At 42.8% G+C, this 22,239-nt stretch overlaps 1 protein-coding gene across 1 annotated transcript in view; it reads right to left on the reverse strand.

The window, feature by feature from the left end:
- Positions 1 to 3,373: 3,373 nt before the first annotated feature.
- Positions 3,374 to 22,239, reverse strand: part of LOC143288061 (uncharacterized) — a 24,727-nt gene continuing 5,861 nt past the window's right edge. The window contains exons 2-4 of the mRNA XM_076596328.1: positions 9,920 to 10,944; positions 6,701 to 6,999; positions 3,374 to 3,752 (exon numbers count right to left, since the gene is read on the reverse strand). Coding sequence (XP_076452443.1) covers positions 3,391 to 3,752; positions 6,701 to 6,999; positions 9,920 to 10,944 — 1,686 coding nt within the window. The 3' untranslated portion in view covers positions 3,374 to 3,390. The remainder of the gene's footprint in view (positions 3,753 to 6,700; positions 7,000 to 9,919; positions 10,945 to 22,239) is intronic.

Here is a 22,239-nt window from a genome sequence, read left to right on the forward strand (position 1 = left end):
CCAATGTCCACACACCAACAACACACCAATGTCTACACACCAACAACACACCAATGTCTACACCAACATCACAATAATGTCCACACCAACATCACACCAATGTCCACACACCAACAACACACCAATGTCTACACCAACATCACAATAATGTCCACACCAACATCACACCAATGTCCACACACCAACAACACACCAATGTCCACACACCAACAACACACCAATGTCTACACACCAACAACACACCAATGTCCACACACCAACAACACACCAATGTCTACACACCAACAACACACCAATGTCCACACACCAACAACACACCAATGTCTACACCAACATCACAATAATGTCCACACCAATGTCCACACCAATGCCAACACCAATGTCCACACCAACAACACACCAATGTCCACACCAACAACACTTCAATGTCCACTCCAACAACACACTAATGTCCACACACCAACAACACACCAATGTCTACACACCAGCAACACACCAATGTCCACTCCAACAACTCACCAATGTCCACACCAACAACACACTAATGTCCACACACCAACAACACACCAATGTCTACACACCAACAACACACCAAAGTCTACACCAACATCACAATAATGTCCACACCAATATCCACTCCAACAACACACCAATGTCTACACACCAGCAACACACCAATGTCTACACACCAGCAACACACCAATGTCCACACCAACAACACACCAATGTCTACACACCAACAACACACCAATGTCCACACACCAACAACACACCAATGTCTACACCAACATCACAATAATGTCCACACCAATGTCTACACACCAGCAACACACCAATGTCCACACCAACAACACACCAATGTCTACACACCAACAACACACCAATGTCCACACACCAGCATCACACCAATGTCCACACCGGTGTCCACACCAACATCACACCAATGTCCACACGAGCAGGACACCAATGTTTACTCCACTGTCCACACCAGTGCACGCATGCCCAAACCAAATTTTTTTGTAACCGGAATACTTTATTGTACATGATGATTGATATGTGATACATGGTTTTCATGGAAGGACGCACGAGTTATCAACTAATTTTCACTTCACTTGTGTCTGAAAATTCTTCTGTCTTCCCCCCCCCCGCCCCCCCCCCCCCCGCCCCCACCCACCCCTGAACGTTTTCCTTTAATATGATAATTGATATGAATAGAATAATCAATGAAAAATGTAAGGATTTTTCATTCACTATTTTACTTTTCTTTGTTAATTAACCGTTGACGAACATTTGAGTGAGCCGAAATATAATTTTCCGGTTCTGTTCCGTGAGGATGATGGGAAAGGATCCTGATGTTTTTAATTTACTGATTAACCGACACCTTAGAAATGTGTAAAAAAAAAAAAAAAAAGAAAAAAAGAAACCAACCAAGTCCCATTTTATAGAGTTAGCCAAATACACGAACTGTAACGGTTACTCTAGAAAATCAATGGATTTGTCACTGTTTGATTTAACTCTCTCCATACGAACAGCGAAAGAGACGACGTTAACAGCGTTTCACCCCAATTACCATCATCAAAATATTGCCAGCGGAACGCTCTTGTACTGAAGACGTGAATGTTGACAAAGAATACCACAATTCTGACGACGGAAGCTAAAGGTTGGGTCATTCAGACACCCACTGGACATCCGAGGGGTCTGTGTAGAGGAGAAGAGAGGACTGGCCGTACTGAGTGAGTTAATAAAGACAAAAGGTCTACTTCACCCCTCGGTGTATGGTGAAGCTGAAATCATAAAGTGTCATGGATGCGTCCTTGCTTTTTTGGTGGGTTTTGAACAGCAACCCCCCCAAACCCCCTAAAGCCCCCACCCAACAATCTTCTACAGGCATCAGACAGGTCCCACGTGTGCTGCTAGACCCTACAGACAACAAGAGAGGTTGGTTGGTTGGTTGTTGTTGTTGTTGTTTTCATACTCTTGTACAATTGGATACATTTTGCATTTAAACGAAAACGAAAACAAATATGCAGAGAAAAAAAAACAAAAAAAACACACCCTCACTTGGGAATGTGGCGAATAAAACAGGGGTGACTGTATTGATTATTAAAATGTCTTCCAGTGATCAACATTTGAGTTTTGTGGGTTGTTTTTTTTTTGTTTTTGTTTTTTGTTTGTTTACTGTTGTTGCTGTTGTCGTTGTTTTCTTTCACAATAGGACAACATGCGAAAAATTTAATACGTCTTGCTTGGATCTCTTTTTTTCCCCTCAGTTATAGGACGAATGCAATAAACGTAGTTCTTAAATTCAACCCGTTGTTTGTTGTTGGTCCCCACATGAACCTCTTTTCAAATAATATTCTACAGAAGTAGTGCATACACTATTTGATTATTGATATTCTTTTTTTTTTTCCTAATCCCGCTTCCCCCGTCTGTCTGTCTCTTCCTTTCTTAGCCCCCTCCCCCTTGCCCCCCGCCCCCCCCCCCCAGCCCCCTTCCCCCTCCCCTCTACCTCAACCGCCCCCCCTTTTCATTCGAATATACAGGAATGTCGATTTCTAATTAATAATAACAATCATCATTATGATAGAAATGATAATAATCCAAATGATAATAATAATATCACTTATTTTCGGTCTAATATCATCATCTTAGATGAACAGACTATAAATAAATAAACGAACGAACCCGTTGGGGGGGCTGGGGGGGGGGTGGGGTGGGGGGGCTGTGGGGGGAGAGAGGGGCACGGGGGGGGAGAGAGGAGGGGTTGATAAATCAATGGAATTGTGTGCTGCTACAGCCATGACTGGGGGGATCTCTATGGCAGCATGTGTGTAACCCGACTATCTGGGTGTGTGTTTCCAGCTGTTGTTGTCATTGGTACTAGTGGTGGTGGTGGTGATGGTGGTCTGTTGTTCGAAGGTGGCGCGTAGATCAGATCGAATGATGTACTGCTACAATCATGACTAATCTGGTCACAAATTATTTTGGGGAAATTTCTATGGTAGTGTGTGTGTGTGTGGGGGGGGGGGGGGGGGGGGGGTGCGTGTGTGTGTGTGTGACCCGACTATCTGTCTTTCTGGAATGTGTTTAGAGTTGTTGTTGTTATTGGTGGTGTTGTCGTGGTAGTGGTGGTGGCGGTGTATTGTTGTTGCTGTTGTTGCTGTTTATACGTTGTGCGTAGAGATTCTGGTTCCTGGCCCTCCAAAAAAAAAAAAAGAAGAAATCCTCACCTACCACACACACACACATACACATACACACACACACACACACACAAACACACACACGCACGCACACACACACACACACCCCTCCACCCTCAACCTCCCCCCCCCCCATTCCTCTTCCCCCCCCCAACACACACACACACACACACACGCACAAAACCCCTCAACATATTGGGTCACACATCTTGTACATGTCCGCAGGGAAGACGCCGTCCTGACCAAAGTCGTACAACCCGCGGTTCGTACCGCGCATCATCGCCGCCCGGCTGCTGTACCCACTGCCCGGGGACACCACGAGGACGTCACAGCGGGTCAGGATCAGCTGATCCACAACGGCGTCCTCGAAAGCCTGACAGATGACGGGGTCGGACCTCTGCCGGTCGATGTGACGAAGCACGGCCTGCGTGTCGCGGTGACGGGGGCCGAACTTTGCCGCGGAGCTCTGACGCACTTCCGGGTTGTCGGAGGCGACGAAGACGTCACTTCCGTTGCCCACGTAGGGCTGGACAAAGTCCCACAGTTGACCTGAAAGTCACAGGAGAAGAAGAGGAAGAAGAAGAAGAAGAAAGCTATAAATCTGACATTTCTTATCAGTCAGTATGTGGGCAAGGGAGATGGAATTATAGTGCTGCGAGAAGCAGCAAAAGTAGTAGTAGTAGTAGTAGTAGTAGTAGTAGAACAAGATGAAGAACGAGTAGTAGTAGTAGTAGTAGTGGAAGAAGAACAAGATAAAGAACAAATAGTAGTAGTAGTAGTAGTAGTAGTAGTAGTAGTAGTAGTAGTAGTAGTAGTAGTAGAACAAGATGAAGAACAAGTAGTAGTAAAAAAAAAACCCCAAAAAACAAGTAGTAGTAGTAGTAGTACTAGTAGTAGTAGAACAAGATGAAGAACAAGTAGTAGTAGTAGTAATAGTAGTAGTAGTAGCACAAGATGAAGAACAAGTAATAGTAGTAGTAGTAGTAGTAGAACAAGCTGAAGAACAAGTAGTAGTAGTAGTAGTAGTAGTAGAATAAGATGAACAAGTAGTAGTAGTAGCAGTAGAACAAGATGAAGAACAAGAACAAGAACAAATACAAGAGAGAGAGAGAAAAAAACCCAACTAAGAACAACAACATGAAAGACAAGAAAAAGAAGAAGCAGAAGAAGAACAAGAAGAAGAAGACGTTCTATATCAATGAAACAGAACGGAAACAGAGAACCATAAGGGTATTGGGGGTGACGGGGTGGGGTGGGGTGGGGGGGGGGGGGGGGGCTAAGACGAAGAAGACGGACTCCTGTAACAACAACAACAACAACAACAACAACAGACGTAGAAGATAAAGGACGATAAAAGGAAGAGGAAGGAGAAGGAAGAAGAAGAGGGAGGAAAAGTAGAAGAGGAAGAAAATGATGACGATGAGGAGGAGGAGGAGGTGGAGGAGGATGGTGCTGGTGCTGATGTTGGTGTTGGTGACAAAGACAAATAAGAAGGCAGTTTCAGTTTCAGTAGCTCAAGGAGGCGTCACTGCGTTCGGATAAATCCATATACGCTACACCACATCTACCAAGCAGATGCCTGGCCAGCAGCGTAACCCAACGCACTTAGACCATGAGAAAAAAAAAATATATACATATAAAACTAAATAAAAGAAAAAGAAATAAGTAAATAAATAAATAATAGATAAATACATAAAAGAAAGAACTGCTACTACTAATAATAATATTTATAAGGCGCAAAAACTTAATGAAGTCAACTATAAGCGTACCAAAAAAAAAAAAAAAAAAGTATAAAATAAATAAATAAAATAAAAAAGACAACAATGATGATAAATAAGCAAATAAATGTAAAACATGCAGACACACATTCACACATTCACACACATATGCATAACAGATATGCACTAAACATGCAGTTTCACAGATGTGAAAGCATAATCAAATACACATAAACGTACATGAGCCCCAACACACAAAGTCAACTATAAGCGTACAAAAATAGAATAAAAATAAATAGATAAGTAAATAAGAAGACAGAAGAAGAAGAAGAGGGGAAGGAGGAGGAGGAGGCGAAGGAAGACTGGGTGGAAAGATGCCAGTTAAAGAGAAATAAAGCCAGTTTTTTGCCGAAACTTTCCACCCGTTCTGTGTATGGTGGATTAATTAATTAACCCTTTCACCGCCAAGCTCGCATTAATTTTATGCACAGGCGTGGTAGAGGACCCACGTCACTGAAAGGTGACCATTCATTGGTCTGTTATCCATGAACCTACTGCTCTTAATGTTCGGTGGTAGGATAGGCCATATTTTCTATACATCGCAGGGAGGAATCCCCAGCTGTTCATAGCCACTGTCTTTTCTGTGTTTATACCACAAGGGAATTTTTGTATTCAAAATTGACTGGCGGTGAAAGGGTTAAACTGACGGTTCCTGGCACTTCTCATTCGATCTAGGGTTTGGGGGTGCGGGGGGGGGGGGGGGCGCGGGGGGGGGGGGGGGGGGGGGGGGGGGGGGGATTAGATTTCTTAGACCAAGAAACGCTGTAGAAGGCTTTTGTGTGAACTGACTGAACCAGTTGACGTGTCCACAACACGGTCTTTACGTCCACTGGTCGGCACGTTCCTTGATCATGGCAAATGGTACAACAAGGGGCGCGCATAAAGCGAACGTGGTGGAAATAAGAAAAGACAAGAAAAAACGATCTGTAGCGATGTCACTTATCTGTCTGACATGAGAGAGAGGGAGAGAGAGAGGGGGCGGGGGAGAGAGTGGGAGAGAGAGAGAGAGAGTGGGGGAGAGAGGGAGAGAGAGGGAGGGAGAGAGAGAGTGTGATCAAAAGAAAGAGAGGGGGGGGGGAGAGAGGTGGGATAGAGGGGGAAGAGAGAGAGAGTAGAGTATTGACTTAACTTTGACATATTAATTGAATAGGCCTTTGACCCATATCAACAGAGAGAGAGAGAGACACAGACACAGACACAGACAGAGAGATTAGAGAGACAAATAGGAACAGACACCAGACATAAAAAAAACTGACACAGAAACAGACTGTCAAAGACATTTTTTTTTTAAATCGAAGAAAAAAATGGAGGCACGGGAATGGAAAACAACAACGAACAAGCAACAAACAAACAACAACAAACAGGCAAACAAACAACAACAAACAAACAAACAACAACAAACAAACAGACAAACAAAAGCCAGACAAACAAACAACAGCAAACAGACAAAGAAACAGACAAATGCACAACAAAAACCGGACAAACAAACAACAACAAACAGAGAAACAAGCAACAACAAACAATAACAGACTAACAAACAACAACAAACAAACCAACAGACAAACCAACAGACAAACAACAAACAGACAAACAAACCAACAGATAAACCAACAGACAAACAACAAACAGACAAACAAACCAACAGACGAACAAACAACAACAAACAGACAGACAGACAAACAGACAAACAACAACAACAACAAAAGAACAACACTTTACCAATCCGCGACAGCTTGTCGCCCAAGTTTCCGTCAGTGAAGTGCCGGCTCCCCCCTGTGCGCACGTGCACCCCGACGAGAGGCCGGGTCCTGTTGAAGTAGTGGATAGACAGCAGGAAGCTCTGCAGCCTCTGCTGGAGACGAGGGGCGGGCTTCATCAGGGTCCTCCACACGTCCCGGAAGAACTGTGGGCGGGGCTGCCTGGCCCATGCCGGCAGGACGTCCCGGTAGTGCGGGTTGGCCGTGATGTCCGCCAGCAGGTCCCTGTTGGTCTGGAGGATTACCACGTCCTCGGGGTACCTGGCGTGGATCATCACCACGACGACGATGGTTCCGACAAAAAAAAAACAAACAAACAAACACAAAACCACTTGTGAATAATCAGAACTCGTGAATTATGTGGAGTGATGGCCTAGACGTAACGCGTCCGCCTAGGAAGCGAGAGAATCTGAGCGCACTGGTTAAAATCACAGTGTCCAGTATCCCCCCCCCCCCCCCCCACCCCATCCTCCGGTCCCCCCGAACTCCACTAGATCTTAAGTCGTGGTCTGGACGCTAGTCATTCGGATGAGACGATAAACCCAGATCCCGTGTGCACCATGCACTTAGCGCACGTTAAAGAACACACGGCAACAAAAGGGTTGTCCCTGACAAAATTCTGTAGAAAAAAAACAAAAAACACTTCGATAGGAAAACAAAAATAAAATTGGAGGGAGAAAAGAAAACGAAAAAAAATGGGTGGCGCTCTCAGTGTAGCGACGCACTCTTCCTGGGGAGAGCAGCCTGAATTTCACACAGAGAAATCTGTTGTGACAAAAAAAATTAGTAATATAATGATAGTCAGCCGCGTCCAACAATGACCATCAGAACAGCAGAGGAGGCAACTACTGCTGTACCAACTATCTGGGCTAGAATTTGATTACAGTGGAAAGTGTCTTTGACCAAGTTTCATCCCCCATTTTCTCGGCCAAGGTTTTAGGATAGTCAGTGGTTCCCAAAGGCCAACTAACTCCCAAGGCTACAGCAATCTTGCTACCTAGTTTGAGAGTCATAGTCCTTCACAAAAGACTAAGCTGTAAATGATTTCCCACTGCACTGGAGAAACCATTGACCACACAGCGCTCACTTTGCTGTGATGTACAAAATACATCATTATCATCATAACATGTTGAAAACACGAAGCAGCTGCAACAAGCTTACAGCTTTTCTGTGCTCAACAAACAAAAAAAAGAAAAGAAAATTAAACCAGTAGACGTTGATAACAGATGAAAATTAATTCAGGAAACATCTGGTAAACCATGATTATACCGTTATAACTAACGAAATATTGTAAGTGTATGCTATTCAATAATACGCAAGTTTGTAGCCCTACAGGTCAACAATGCAAACGTTTTGATGGTGAACCAGTGGAGATAATTATCATCAACGATCTTTTCATTCTTTCTCTCGTTTTATCAATAACTCAGAAATGAACAGGAAAACAAAGTTCTCCCCCCCCCCCCTTTTTTTTATGGGGGTTGGGGGGCGTGGGGGTAGAGTAGAGTGTGAGACAGAAATATCGAACTGATAAAAAAAAATCTAAAAAAAAAGAAGAAGAAAAACCGGACATGAATGAAACTCGACACAGTGAACATTCAGCTCAGCTGCACCAAGGTAAACCACGCCAGCGCACAACTTAAAACGAAAGCGACTGCATTCAGGAAGAAATAGAGCGACATTCTTAAAAAAAAACTGATACATTTAGTTTCTGTTTGGAGGTCATTGCTCCCTATCAAAAAGTGTTTATACTCGAGTTCATCTTGAGAGTGTATAATACCTGGCGTTGACGAGCGCAACACACCGAATGCTTAAAGCGTTGGACTTTTGAATCTGAGGGATTGAGGGTTCAAATCCCAGGTGCTGTGCGTGGAGATTTATTTTTCCGATCTCCCACGTTAACAGAAATGCAGACCTCTGCCCGTGCCTGAACCCCCTTCGTGTGTATAAACATGCAGAAGATCGCAGGTTAAAGATCCCGTAATCCATGTCAGCATTCGGTGGGTTATAGAAACAAGAACATACCCACAAGGCATACACCCCCACACCCACAACCCCGAAAACGTAGTATGACTGCCTACATGGCAGGGGGTGTAAAAACGGTCATGAATACACACAGAAACCCTATTCGAGTATACGAGTGAAAGTGGGAGTCGCAGCCCACGAACGAACAAAGAAGGACAACAAAGGACAAGAAAGAAGGACAACAAAGGACAACAAAGAAGGACAACAAAGGAGGACAACAAAGGACAACAAAGAAGGACAAAAAAGGACAACAAAGGAGGACAACAAAGGACAACAAAGAAGGACAAAAAAGGACAACAAAGGAGGACAACAAAGAAGGACAACAAAGGACAAGAAAGAAGGACAACAAAGGACAAGAAAGAAGGACAAGAAAGAAGGACAAAAAAGGAGGACAAGAAAGAAGGACAACAAAGGAGGACAAGAAAGAAGGACAAGAAAGAAGGACAAGAAAGAAGGACAAGAAAGAAGGAAAACAAAGGACAAGAAAGGAGGACAAGAAAGAAGGACAAGAAAGAAGGACAACAAAGGACAAGAAAGAAGGACAACAAAGGACAACAAAGGACAAGAAAGAAGGACAACAAAGAAGGACAACAAAGAAGGCCAGGATAACAAAAGAAACAAAGGACAAGAAAGAAGGACAAGAAAGAAGGACAACAAAGGACAACAAAGGACAAGAAAGAAGGACAAGAAAGAAGGACAAGAAAGAAGGACAACAAAGGAGGACAAGAAAGAAGGACAAGAAAGAAGGACAAGAAAGGACAAGAAAGAAGGACAACAAAGGAGGACAAGAAAGAAGGACAACAAAGGAAAACAAAGGACAACAAAGAAGGACAACAAAGAAGGACAACAAAGGACAAGAAAGAAGGACAACAAAGAAGGCCAGGACAACAAAGGAAAACAAAGGACAAGAAAGAAGGACAACAAAGGACAAGAAAGAAGGACAACAAAGGACAAGAAAGAAGGTCAGGATAACAAAGGAAACAGAGGACAAGAAAGAAGGACAACAAAGGAAAACAAAGGACAACAAAGAAGGACAACAAAGAAGGACAACAAAGAAGGACAACAAAGAAGGCCAGGACAACAAAAGAAACAGAGGACAACAAAGAAGGACAAGAAAGGACAAAGAAGGAGAAGAAGGAGGGAAAAAAAAAGCAGATACCTGGCGTTGAAGTCCATGTCGGGCATCCCCCTGGAGAAGTCGCTCTTGTCGATCCCGAAGACGTGTCGCGAGGACCTGCCCTGGATCTCGGCGTCCTTCACGGTCCAGTCGTAATGGTTGGGCAGCAGGAAGCGTGTCAGGTCGCAAGGGGTGTTCATGCGGATGCCGAACCGCCGCCCGCTGAGGCGGGCAAGGAGGAAGACGGTGACGAGCCCTTCCTGTCGGTCGGCCCACCCGCCGCACAAGCCGCCGCTGGCTACGCACTCGAAGATGAGGAAGCGACTCCCTTCCGTCGGCGGGAGATCGCTCAGAACGTGACCATCGTAGCCCGTGATTTCCGTTTGAACCACCAGTGTTGGAAGAAGGTCGCTTTTAGTTTTGTTCCCGTTGTTGTTACCAAGCGATTGTGAGTTCTGAGTGCTGCCTTCATTTTTCCCATTATTATTATTATTATTACTATTACTATTAATAAGTGATGATGATGAGTTCTTGCTGCGGCTGTTGTTGGTAGTGGTGGTGGCGTTTTCAGCTGTTTTTGGTTCTGGGAGGACACCCGCTTCTGGTGCTACTACCACGCTGCCTTGGTTTTGGTCCAGTTTGTCCTTGGACGCGACGGATGTGTTTTGCTGCTGCTGTTGCTGTTTGGCCTTCGACACAATGTTTCTATTTTGCTGCTGCTGCTGCTGATGACGATTAGGCGTGACAAACCAACCTAGTTTATTCTTGGTATTATTTTTAATATCAGCCGTAGTTATGCTGCTTTGGATGCTGTCCGCGCCTCGGCCTCGGCTCGCTTCATTCGGGGTCGTCGTTGAGGAAGTGTCGCTGGGGACAAAGCGGTCACCCCTCAGTGCCGGACCAGGCACGGATCGTCCATTGGAGGCGTGAGGGAGAGGTGCAGGGAGACGGGTGTTGAGGGTCGGCAGTCCGAAAGGCCGGAGGTCACGGGGCCAGACCCACAGGCCGACCGCGAGGGCACTGACGGCGCAGAGCAAGGTGAACAGCTTGGGCGCGAACTTCGGCATCTGGCAAAAAATGACAGTATCAGTATCAGTGGCTCAAGGAGGCGTCACTGCGTTCGATCAAATCCATATACGCTACACTACATCTGCCAAGCAGATGCTTGACCAGCAGCGTAACCAAACGCGCTTAGTCAGGCCTTGAGAAAAAAAAGAGAGATAAATACATAAAAATACTACTACTAATAATAATAAGATTTATAAGGCGCAAAATCTTTATGAAGTCAACTCACACACACACACACACACACACACACACACACACACACACACACACACACACTGACCTTGGAAGCTCTTCGATGCATGACGAAAACGAGGGTAAGCACGCACCACACACACACACACACATACACACACACACACACATGCTCACACGTGCACACCACTACACTACACAACACACACACACACACACACACACACACAGATTGACACGACGACAAAAACAATAACCATGGCGATGAAGATAATGATGACGTTAACGCAACGGAATGACCACGGCTTTTTCGCAAAGGCCATGAGTTTCACTTTCAGTTTCTCAAGGAGGCGTCACTGTGTTCGGACAAACCCATATACGCTACACCACATATGCTAGGCAGATGCCTGACCAGCAGCGTAACATAACGCGCCTTGGGTGCATGTGTGTATATATATATATATATATATATATATATATACATATATATATATATATATATATATATATATGCGTGTGTGTGTGTGTGTGTGTGTGTGTGTGTGTGTGTGTGTGTGTGTGTGTGTGTGTGAATCCGTGTGGATTTCTTCTACAGGACAGTGTACAGGACAACACTCTTTCAGTACACCATTTTTTTTGTTTTTGTTTTTTTGTTTTTCTCAAGGCCTGACTAAGCGCGTTGGGTTACGCTGCTGGTCAGGCATCTATCTGCTTGGCAGATGTGGTGTAGCGTATATGAACTTGACCGAACGCAGTGACGCCTCCTTGAGCTACTGATCCTGATACTCAGTACACCAAGCACACGCTGCACACGGAACGTTACCGTCTCATCCGAACGTCTAGACGATTCAGTGTGATTTCCCAGTCAAACTTGGGAGAAAGGGCGAGCGAGAGCGGGATTCGAACCCACACCCTCACGGACTATGTATTGTTAGATGAGCGTTTCAACCATTCTGCCACCTTCCTCATTGAATCACTTGAGAAAGTCTGAAGCTACAGTGTCAGTATCGCATCACTTAATGGTTCCAGAACTAGTTTCAGTCTCAATGTAGTGTCAAAGGAAACGGACTGATCCATGAACGCTACAGCACAACTGATGAAAAAAAAAAGAAGAAAAAAATAAATAAATAAAACCACAAAAAAAGCAGACGCCTGATATATCAACGCACTGATCCGACCTTGAAAGTCTTCCTTAGATTTTGAGCAAAACATTGACATATCACAGGGGGTGGGGGATTGGGGGGGGGGGGGGGGAGCAAACGCGGACACACACATGCGTCTATCCTAACATCAGCGCGCGTACACACACAGACACACACACACACACACACACACACACACACACACACACATCAACATTACGAAGTTTGATGCAAAAATGATAAAAACAAGACGTACGCGATCAACATTTTGCTGCGCTAACGTCTCGATGCCGAATGAAGACACTGAAGAAAATGAAAAAGGACCAAGTGGCAAGAACGACAAGGGAAAATTCTGCACCGTTCAGCGTCCTGTTGCCAGTAGAAACCCTGACAACCATGTAGACTGCTACCTGAAAAGTGAAACTGAACTGAGAGAAATCATACTATCTCTCTGCCAAAAAATCCACTCTGGGAAAAATCGTGACTGGCCAGGCACAAGTGCTGAATGATTTGCCAGCAAAATTCAGCCGCACAAAGGAAGCCTCCGAGTCCAAGCAGCTGGTGAACTCGGCGACACAGACACCATCATAAACACCGCGGATATAGATACATCATATTCCTTCTTTACTGACACCATTTTTAACAAGCTGCCGACATATCAATTCCAAAATTCAATTCACATAAATCAAGCAAGCAATCAGGAAATATTTAATGGACACCAGCCTGTGAAACAGCAGTAGATAATAAAAAGTCAAAATTTATGACTCATCTAAACAACAAATCACCAGAGAATCTTATTGAAAAGAAAAAGGCAAACCATCATAGCAACATGGTCACTGCACCGGCAAAAAGACAATATTGGTCTTCCTTCTGTAATAGGGAGATTTCTGATCATAAAGATACTAAAAATATATGGAAAATTTTAATGAAATGAAAGAAGGTATAAATTTGCCATCCGTCCAATGTAGAAAAGGAAGAAACATTTGTAGAAATGTTCTCGGAGTCTATGCGATTGGAAGGTCTATCACTTAAAAACAGAAAACACAGAACCGAAGAAGAGAGCAAAATTGATTATACAGATCCAAGTCATGATAACAGTCAATACATCAATGCTCCACTCACACTCAACGAGGTTAAAGAAGCATTAGTATCCTTACCTACAAAGAAAACATCTGTAGGACTTGACGCAGTCTCAAATGAGATGCTGATACATTTACTAGAAAAATGTTGTTGTTTTATTGTTTGAGATTTTTCAAAAGTGCTGCATTGATGGTTTAATGCCAGCACAATGGAAACAGTCTGTTGTGATACTAGTTCATGAACAAGGAAAATGCAAAACAGATAAGAGCAGCTACAGGCCAACTGCACTAACATCACATACTGGTAAACTGATGGAAAGAATAATTTTGAGAAGGCTCATGTACTATTGTCATAAAAATAAGATTATCCCAATTAAGCAAGCGGGCTTTCAGAGAGGTAGATCTGCAATTGATAATTTGGCAAAACTTACAACACATGTACAACAATTCGCTAGAAGGAAAGACGTTCTTGCAACTTTTTTTGGTGTGAAAAAAGCCTATGATCAAGTTTGGCATGCAAAGTTACTTTTTAAACTGAAATCTGTTGGCTTTTCAGGGCGTCTCTATGATTATATCAAACATTTCCCGAGTGAAAGAAGTATACAGATACAGGTCGAGAATACGTACTCAAATCCTAAAACTCTTCACATGGGATTACCCCAAGGTTCTGTTACTGCGCCTGTTCTATTTAACATCTTGTTGAAAGACTTACCCAAACACTTATCAAAAGATGTGATCCTAGTGCAATACGCAGATGATATATGTACGTGGATGAATGTAACTATGAAAGGAAATACATCCAAAGGGCTTTAAAACTATAGCAAGAAAATATACCGAAGAAAAATAGATAGATTAAATAGATATATTGTCGATAATGGTCTTACATTATCATCAGAAAAAAACACACATTATGCTTTTGAACAACGGTACAAACCCAGAAGAGTTACCAACATTTAAGACTGAAAATGAGACAATTCAGTACAAAGATGCTGTTACGTCTTTAGGATTAATACTTACTTCAAAACTAACTTGGAATAGCCATATTAAATATATAATAACAAAAGCAAGAAAATTTTTAACTTACTCAAAACTGTGAGTAAACAGTACTGGGAACAAGATACAACGATTTTGAAACATTTATCATCATCACTTATTCGATCGAAACTATGCTATGGACAAGAAGTCTTTTTCAATGCTCCAAAATATTTGCTAAAGAAATTTCAAAGCATAGACTGTAAAGCATATTAGACTTGCCCTTGGTGTACCTTTCCATGCATCGACCCTCGGAACATACAAAGAAATATGAGTACTACCTTTAGATGAATACCGAAACCTCGCATGTGTTGAATACGTATTGAGAAGCTCGACAACTGAAAATTATACATCAGATGAAGTAAAATTTTACATCCGAAAAAAGAGCTAAAACCATATCTTATTTAACACCCATTGGCACGTTTGTGTCAAACCTGTTCGAAAAGTCTGAAATTAATTTAGATGACGTAGACACACAGAAGACCGTAAGTCCATACTCCATCTGGGAGATGAATAAAGCTCATTTTGATGTGAATCATACTGACATTAAAAAGTACTTTTTCTTATGCTTTGATCGCTTACTACTGCTGACCGGCCACTACTGACCACTACCCAAAGGGTGTAATGAAACAGATATAGACCTGTGAAGAAATAAAAAGAAGATGCGACACACACACACACACACACACACACACACACACACACATACACACAAACACACACACAGACACACACACACACACAAACACACACACACACACACACACACACACAGGAGAAACCCACAGTACCGAAGAGCAAGTCCCAGAAGAGCCCCAGCAACCCAGAACCCGTGTCCGTAGAGACAGAATGCGATGAAGGCAGGAACCAAAATGAAATAAGGAGCGACATCACAGGCATGGAGGATCTCAAAAGAACGATCGTGGAACTGTGCAACCATGTGGCCTCCCTTGAAAAGACGGTCAACAACCAAAACCATCTGATCGAAAAGCTGACCAGGACGAGGCAAATGAGTTTGCAGAACTCAGCCACGCAGACAGACGTCCCATGCCCACCCACCTTCTCAGAAATTGCCAAAAAGGTCCCCTCTGCCCCATTGCGACCCACGACGACTGCCGCGCACCCCCAAAACCAGCAAAACCACCAAAATGGATCAACAGAACAAAAAAAAAAACGGCCAAGGAAAACAAATGACGTCAGTGCTGCAAAAGACGTAAATCCCGAAAATTCAAATGACGTAAAAGGAACAAAATACCAAGAAGACGACCTACCACTTGTTACCGTTCTTTATGACTCGGTTCTCAAAGGTGTGCAACAAAAGAGGCTAGGCCAGTCCTACGGATTTGCTGCCGTGCCCCAAAAGACATACAACATAGAAGATCTTCAACAACAACTTGATGCCACCACCGAAGCAGCCAGCAGGCCCCTCGACGGCATTGTACTGCACTGCGGTATCAACAATCCGAAAAAGGAAGACACCCGGACAGTGAGTAAGAAGTTTGTTGAAGTCGTAACATCTGTTCACAAAAGTCACCCTCAAGCCCGCATCATCGTCACCAAAGTAGCTCCAGTTAAACACCCAGAACTGGAAATCAAACGACAGCTGTTTAATGCTGTCATTTCCAACGACCTGTTTGAATTAAAAGGCGTGTCGCTGGTCTCCCACGACAATCTCCACCCCATCAACCTCCAGGACAGTATCCACCCCACGAGGAAAGGCTCCAGCACCCTGGCTGTGAACCTTGGGCGCCACGTGCGACAACTGTTTTGGACAAAACCCAAGAGAACAACCAGGACCAGGCAGCAACCCCCCAGGGCAGCCCCGTTCCACCGACAGGGACCTCCACGCTTTCCTGGACCAAGAGACGATTGGTGGAACATATTTGACATGTTGAGAGGGTGTTATTAAGATATAAGCGACAAAGAATAACCCTAGTTAACAGTTCATAATATGATGTTTACAATGAACTTACAGTGTCAATAACAGTAGCATAAATTACAAATCAAGTTATGATACCATGCTCTGTGATGTACAAAACATATACAAAAACTAACTTAGTCTTAATCACAAAACAGAGTACATGTTCATAATCATAACTTAAACAAACGGATAAGTTGATTTAGTCTTAAACCTGCAGTAGTTTACTTTCGCAATAACAAAGCAAGTCGGATCAACTGTGCTGACTGTATGTCATCTGCCGCACTTTGTGAGAGAATCACTTGTGACACTCTCGGTGGTAATCAAGTGTTTATTGATAAACTAGTTTTTTTTCTATTTATTTTCCAGTTATTATAGTTAATTTAGCAGCTCACATATTAATATTATCTATTCATATCATTTTGACAATGTTTTTAAAGAACAATATCAAGATAATAAAATGGAACTGCAGATCATTGTCCACAAACATTGACTATTTACGACAAGACCTTGCATCAAACGAGTTTCGTGTTCTTCTGCTTCAGTCTTTAAATGTCAAAAAGAATAACCTCCCTAAACTGAAGCAGTTCTATTACCCACCAGTCGTTGATCAAGCACGACCTGACGCAAAGATCAACACTGCTATTTACATCCGTATCGGACTACAATATTGTATCAAACAGTCACCCGTTCCCAAAAATGTAGAAAATATTTCGTCATGTGCCACCACTATCAAGTTTTCTGTTTCAGTTATTGTCAATTGTGTATCGGTCTACTTACCAAAAGGAGCAGACAATGATAACACTGACTGGTTGAAAACCGTCAAAGTGAAAAGTGGATAATCGGTGGTGATTTTAATGCTCACTCTCCTTTTTGGGAAAACGATTGTACTGTCGTGACCAGTAATAGGCTTGTAGAAAATATAGTGGATTCATCACTAAGATTACATAACGATGGCTCATGTACTAGAATTCCTGACGTACCCACTCATCGACCAACAGCTATAGATTTAACATTGACTTCACCCAACTTATCATGCTCATGGAAAACTCGTGACGATACATTAGGAAGTGACCATGTTCCAATATCCATCACGATTAACGAAAAAATTCAATTAGAAAATACTATCCAGGATGCAATCCCAAAGTACAACTACAAAAAAGCAGATTGGGTCACTTTCGCAAATATTCTAAATGATCTAGATCTAACAGTATCTACCGAAGATAATATTGACAATATATACAACAAATTTTGCAACAATATTCTAAATGCTGCCAATGAATCTATTCCTAAAATGAATACATGCAGTGTTAAAAAACCGTAATCACTTAGGCAGTGTATGGTGGACTACAGACTGTGACGGAGCAGTCAATAAGAAAAAGCATACATTTAGAATATATAGAAGAAAAGCATCGACTCAGAACCACAAGGCTATGAACCACGCCAAATTTAAAAGTAATAGAGTAATAGAACGAGCCAAGAAAACATACTGGACAACATTTTGTAACACCGAAGTCTCAGACTATAAAGATACTAAAAAAAGTGTGGGATCAATTAAATATCTATTAATAGAAATATGGGATAAAACTTCCAGAATATCCTGTCACTTTTAGGAAACAACAAATTCCCTTCGACATCAGAAAAAGCTGAAGCATTTGTCAACTTGTTTTCTAAAGTAAGCAGACTAGATGGACTACCACAGGTACAGAAAGCACTCAGAGAAAAAGAAGAAAAATCTGAAATTTATAACGATCCTGCTCCTGATAATCAACATTATGTTAATGCTCCTCTAACACACCAAAAAATGAAAGATGCAATCTATTCCATTTCAAATAAGAAAACTTCGGTAGGAATTGATGGAATTTCTATTGAAATGATTAAGCATCTACCAGATAAATGGATGAACGTCAAGTATTTTAACAAATTCCGGCGTGAATAAAACCCCACATTTTGCTAAAAGGTCTGTTGTATCACCTACACCTGTATGGGAACTTCAAAGAGCGCAATTTGATATCGATCATACTGATCTGACCAAAGATGACAACATAAATTTACTTACATCACATGTACGAATCCATTTGGAAGAGAAATACCAAAGATTTTTACAGACGGCTCTGTTGTAAATGATAGAGCTGGTGCTGCTTTCGTTATTCCAGACCTTAACTTTCAAAACTCTTTTCAACTGGGAGAGAATAAATCCATCTTCACAGCTGAACTCATAGCAATTCTAATGGCGTTAAATTTCATAATATCCTTTCCGAAAACTATATTTCAGATTCTATTTTGTGTTGATTCTAAATCAGTTCTTCATGCCATTGAACTTATAAAAGAAACGGTTAGGTATGAACTCATTATTGAAATTAACCATTTGATTCACGAACTCTTACCAAGAGGCTCCCACATAACCTTTTGCTGGATTCCTTCTCATTGCGGTTTTTACTAATGAAAAAGTTGACAAGCTCAACGAAGGAGTTAGATTTAAATATTTCGCTTTCACTACAGGAATGTTACACCATGGTAGAAAAAGTCCAATGGTCAAAATTTCAGTTTGAAGAAAAACACACCAGTAACTCGGAGTTACATAAGAACATAAAGAAAATGTATGGTTTCATGGTAAAACATTACCATAATGATTTTCATAAGAGGCAAATCATTTCTCTAATCTGCAGATGGAAAATGAAATGTTTTAGGACAAAATATGTCAGTAATGTTTCTTGCATCTGTGGTGCTCACATAACAGTCGATCATATACCAACTTGCGATACGTTAAAGTCTCACATCCCTGAACTGAAATCATCTTCAGTGTTGACGATCTTCAGCAGTCCATTGCTAATGTATGACTTTTTAAAACTCCTTGTTAAATAGTCCAGTTGGTTCGCTGTTATAGTTGTCAGTTTTTCATTAGAAATATGTTATATTGTTATGTGTTGTTTTGTTTTTTTGTTTTTTTGTTTGTTTTTTTAATAAAACTTAAATCAATAATTTTCACACACACACACACACACACACACAAACACACAAACACACACACAGTTTCACTTACTCGTATGCGTACACAGTAATCCCCCTCCCCCCACCCCCCAACCCCCCACCCCCCACCCCCCCACCCCCGACCGCCTCCCCCTCCTCCCACTCGATTTTTTTCCTTTCCTCGTCTAATATCACTCACAGTGAAAGACGTTAAACTAAAGAACGAACGAACACACACACACACACACACACACACACACACACACACACACACACACACACACGTTGTCAGATTGGATGAATAGCTCTCTCTCTCTCTCTCTCTCTCTCTCTCTCTCTCTCTCTCTCTCTGTGTGTGTGTGTGTGTGTGTAGAAGTTAAAGTAGCAGCATCAGCAAAAGTGTAATCAATGCGTCGCCAATTTCCCCAACAGTGGCTCAGGTTGCCAGGAGACCAGAATAGCTAAAGCCTTTAGGATTAATGCACAAAACAGCAGTGATACTGTAAATTACTATTGAGTGTTTTTCTCTCTTGGTTTCATTTTGAAAGTACTTCTAACAAAAACCACAACAACAAAAAACAACACTTTTTTCTTCGTGCATGTAGTCATCCAAAGATCAGTGTATTTAGTGTGTGTGTGTAAATGTGTGTGTGTGTGTGTGTGTGTGTGTGTGTGTGTGTGTGTAAGTGTGTGTGTGTGTGTGTGTGTGTGTGTGTGTGTGTGTGTGTGTGAACTGTCTGTCTCTCTCTGTCTTTCCAAAAGATCAGTGTATGTAGTGTGTGTGTGTGTGTAAGTGTGTGTGTGTGTGTGTGTACTGTCTGTCTCTCTCTGTCTTTCCCTCTCTCACCTCCTCTCTCACAGTCTCTTCTCCCTCCCCACCCCCCACCCCCCGCCTCTCTGTCTCCTCTTTCTTTTCTTTTCCCCCTCTCCTTCCATAATCCGCCTGTCTATTTTTCTTGACCCCTCTCTTGCCTTGTCTCTGACTACTTGACTCACCAGCCTCTCTTCCTCTTCTCTGGTCTCTGACTACTTTACTCACCACCTTCTCTTCCTCTTCTCTTGTCTCTGACTACTTTACTCACCAGCCATCTCTTCCTCTTCTCTTGTCTCTGACTACTTGACTCACCAGCCTCTCTTCCTCTTCTCTTGTCTCTTGACTACTTTACTCACCAGCCTCTCTTCCTCTTCTCTGGTCTCTGACTACTTTACTCACCACTATCTCTTCCTCTTCTCTTGTCTCTGACTACTTTACTCACCAGCCTCTCTTCTTCTTCTCTGGTCTCTGACTACTTTACTCACCACTATCTCTTTCTCTTCTCTTGTCTCTTGACTACTTTACTCACCAGCCTCTCTTCCTCTTCTCTTGTCTCTTGACTACTTTACTCACCAGCCTCTCTTCCTCTTCTCTGGTCTCTGACTACTTTACTCACCACTATCTCTTCCTCTTCTCTGGTCTCTGACTACTTTACTCACCAGCCTCTCTTCCTCTTCTCTTGTCTCTTGACTACTTTACTCACCAGCCTCTCTTCCTCTTCTCTTGTCTCTTGACTACTTTACTCACCACCTTCTCTTCCTCTTCTCTTGTCTCTGACTACTTTACTCACCACCATCTCTTCCTCTTCTCTTGTCTCTTGACTACTTTACTCACCAGCCTCTCTTCCTCTTCTCTTGTCTCTTGACTACTTTACTCACCACCATCTCTTCCTCTTCCCTTGTCTCTGACTACTTTACTCACCAGCCTCTCTTCCTCTTCTCTTGTCTCTTGACTACTTTACTCACCACCATCTCTTCCTCTTCTCTTGTCTCTTGACTACTTTACTCACCAGCCTCTCTTCCTCTTCTCTTGTCTCTGACTACTTTACTCACCAGCCTCTCTTCCTCTTCTCTTGTCTCTGACTACTTTACTCACCACCATCTCTTCCTCTTCTCTTGTCTCTTGACTACTTTACTCACCAGCCTCTCTTCCTCTTCTCTTGTCTCTGACTACTTTACTCACCACCATCTTTTCCTCTTCTCTCGTCTCTGACTACTTTACTCACCACCATCTCTTCCTCTTCTCTTGTCTCTGACTACTTTACTCACCAGCCTCTCTTCCTCTTCTCTGGTCTCTGACTACTTTACTCACCAGCCTCTCTTCCTCTTCTCTTGTCTCTTGACTACTTTACTCACCAGCCTCTCTTCCTCTTCTCTTGTCTCTGACTACTTTACTCACCACCATCTCTTCCTCTTCTCTTGTCTCTGACTACTTTACTCACCAGCCTCTCTTCCTCTTCTCTTGTCTCTTGACTACTTTACTCACCAGCCTCTCTTCCTCTTCCCTTGTCCCTTTACTCACCAGCCTCTCTTCCTCTTCTCTTGTCTCTGACTACTTTACTCACCACCATCTCTTCCTCTTCTCTTGTCTCTGACTACTTTACTCACCAGCCTCTCTTCCTCTTCTCTTGTCTCTGACTACTTTACTCACCAGCCTCTCTTCCTCTTCTCTTGTCTCTGACTACTTTACTCACCAGCCTCTCTTCCTCTTCTCTTGTCTCTGACTACTTTACTCACCAGCCTCTCTTCCTCTTCTCTTGTCTCTTGACTACTTTACTCACCACCATCTCTTCCTCTTCTCTTGTCTCTGACTACTTGACTCACCAGCCTCTCTTCCTCTTCTCTTGTCTCTGACTACTTTACTCACCAGCCTCTCTTCCTCTTCTCTTGTCTCTTGACTACTTTACTCACCAGCCTCTCTTCCTCTTCTCTTGTCTCTTGACTACTTTACTCACCAGCCTCTCTTCCTCTTCTCTTGTCTCTGACTACTTTACTCACCAGCCTCTCTTCCTCTTCTCTTGTCTCTTGACTACTTTACTCACCAGCCTCTCTTCCTCTTCTCTTGTCTCTGACTACTTTACTCACCAGCCTATCTTCCTCTTCTCTTGTCTCTGACTACTTTACTCACCACCATCTCTTCCTCTTCTC

The sequence above is a fragment of the Babylonia areolata genome, chromosome 12, assembly GCF_041734735.1.
Source record: "Babylonia areolata isolate BAREFJ2019XMU chromosome 12, ASM4173473v1, whole genome shotgun sequence".
NCBI lineage: Eukaryota > Metazoa > Mollusca > Gastropoda > Neogastropoda > Buccinidae > Babylonia > Babylonia areolata.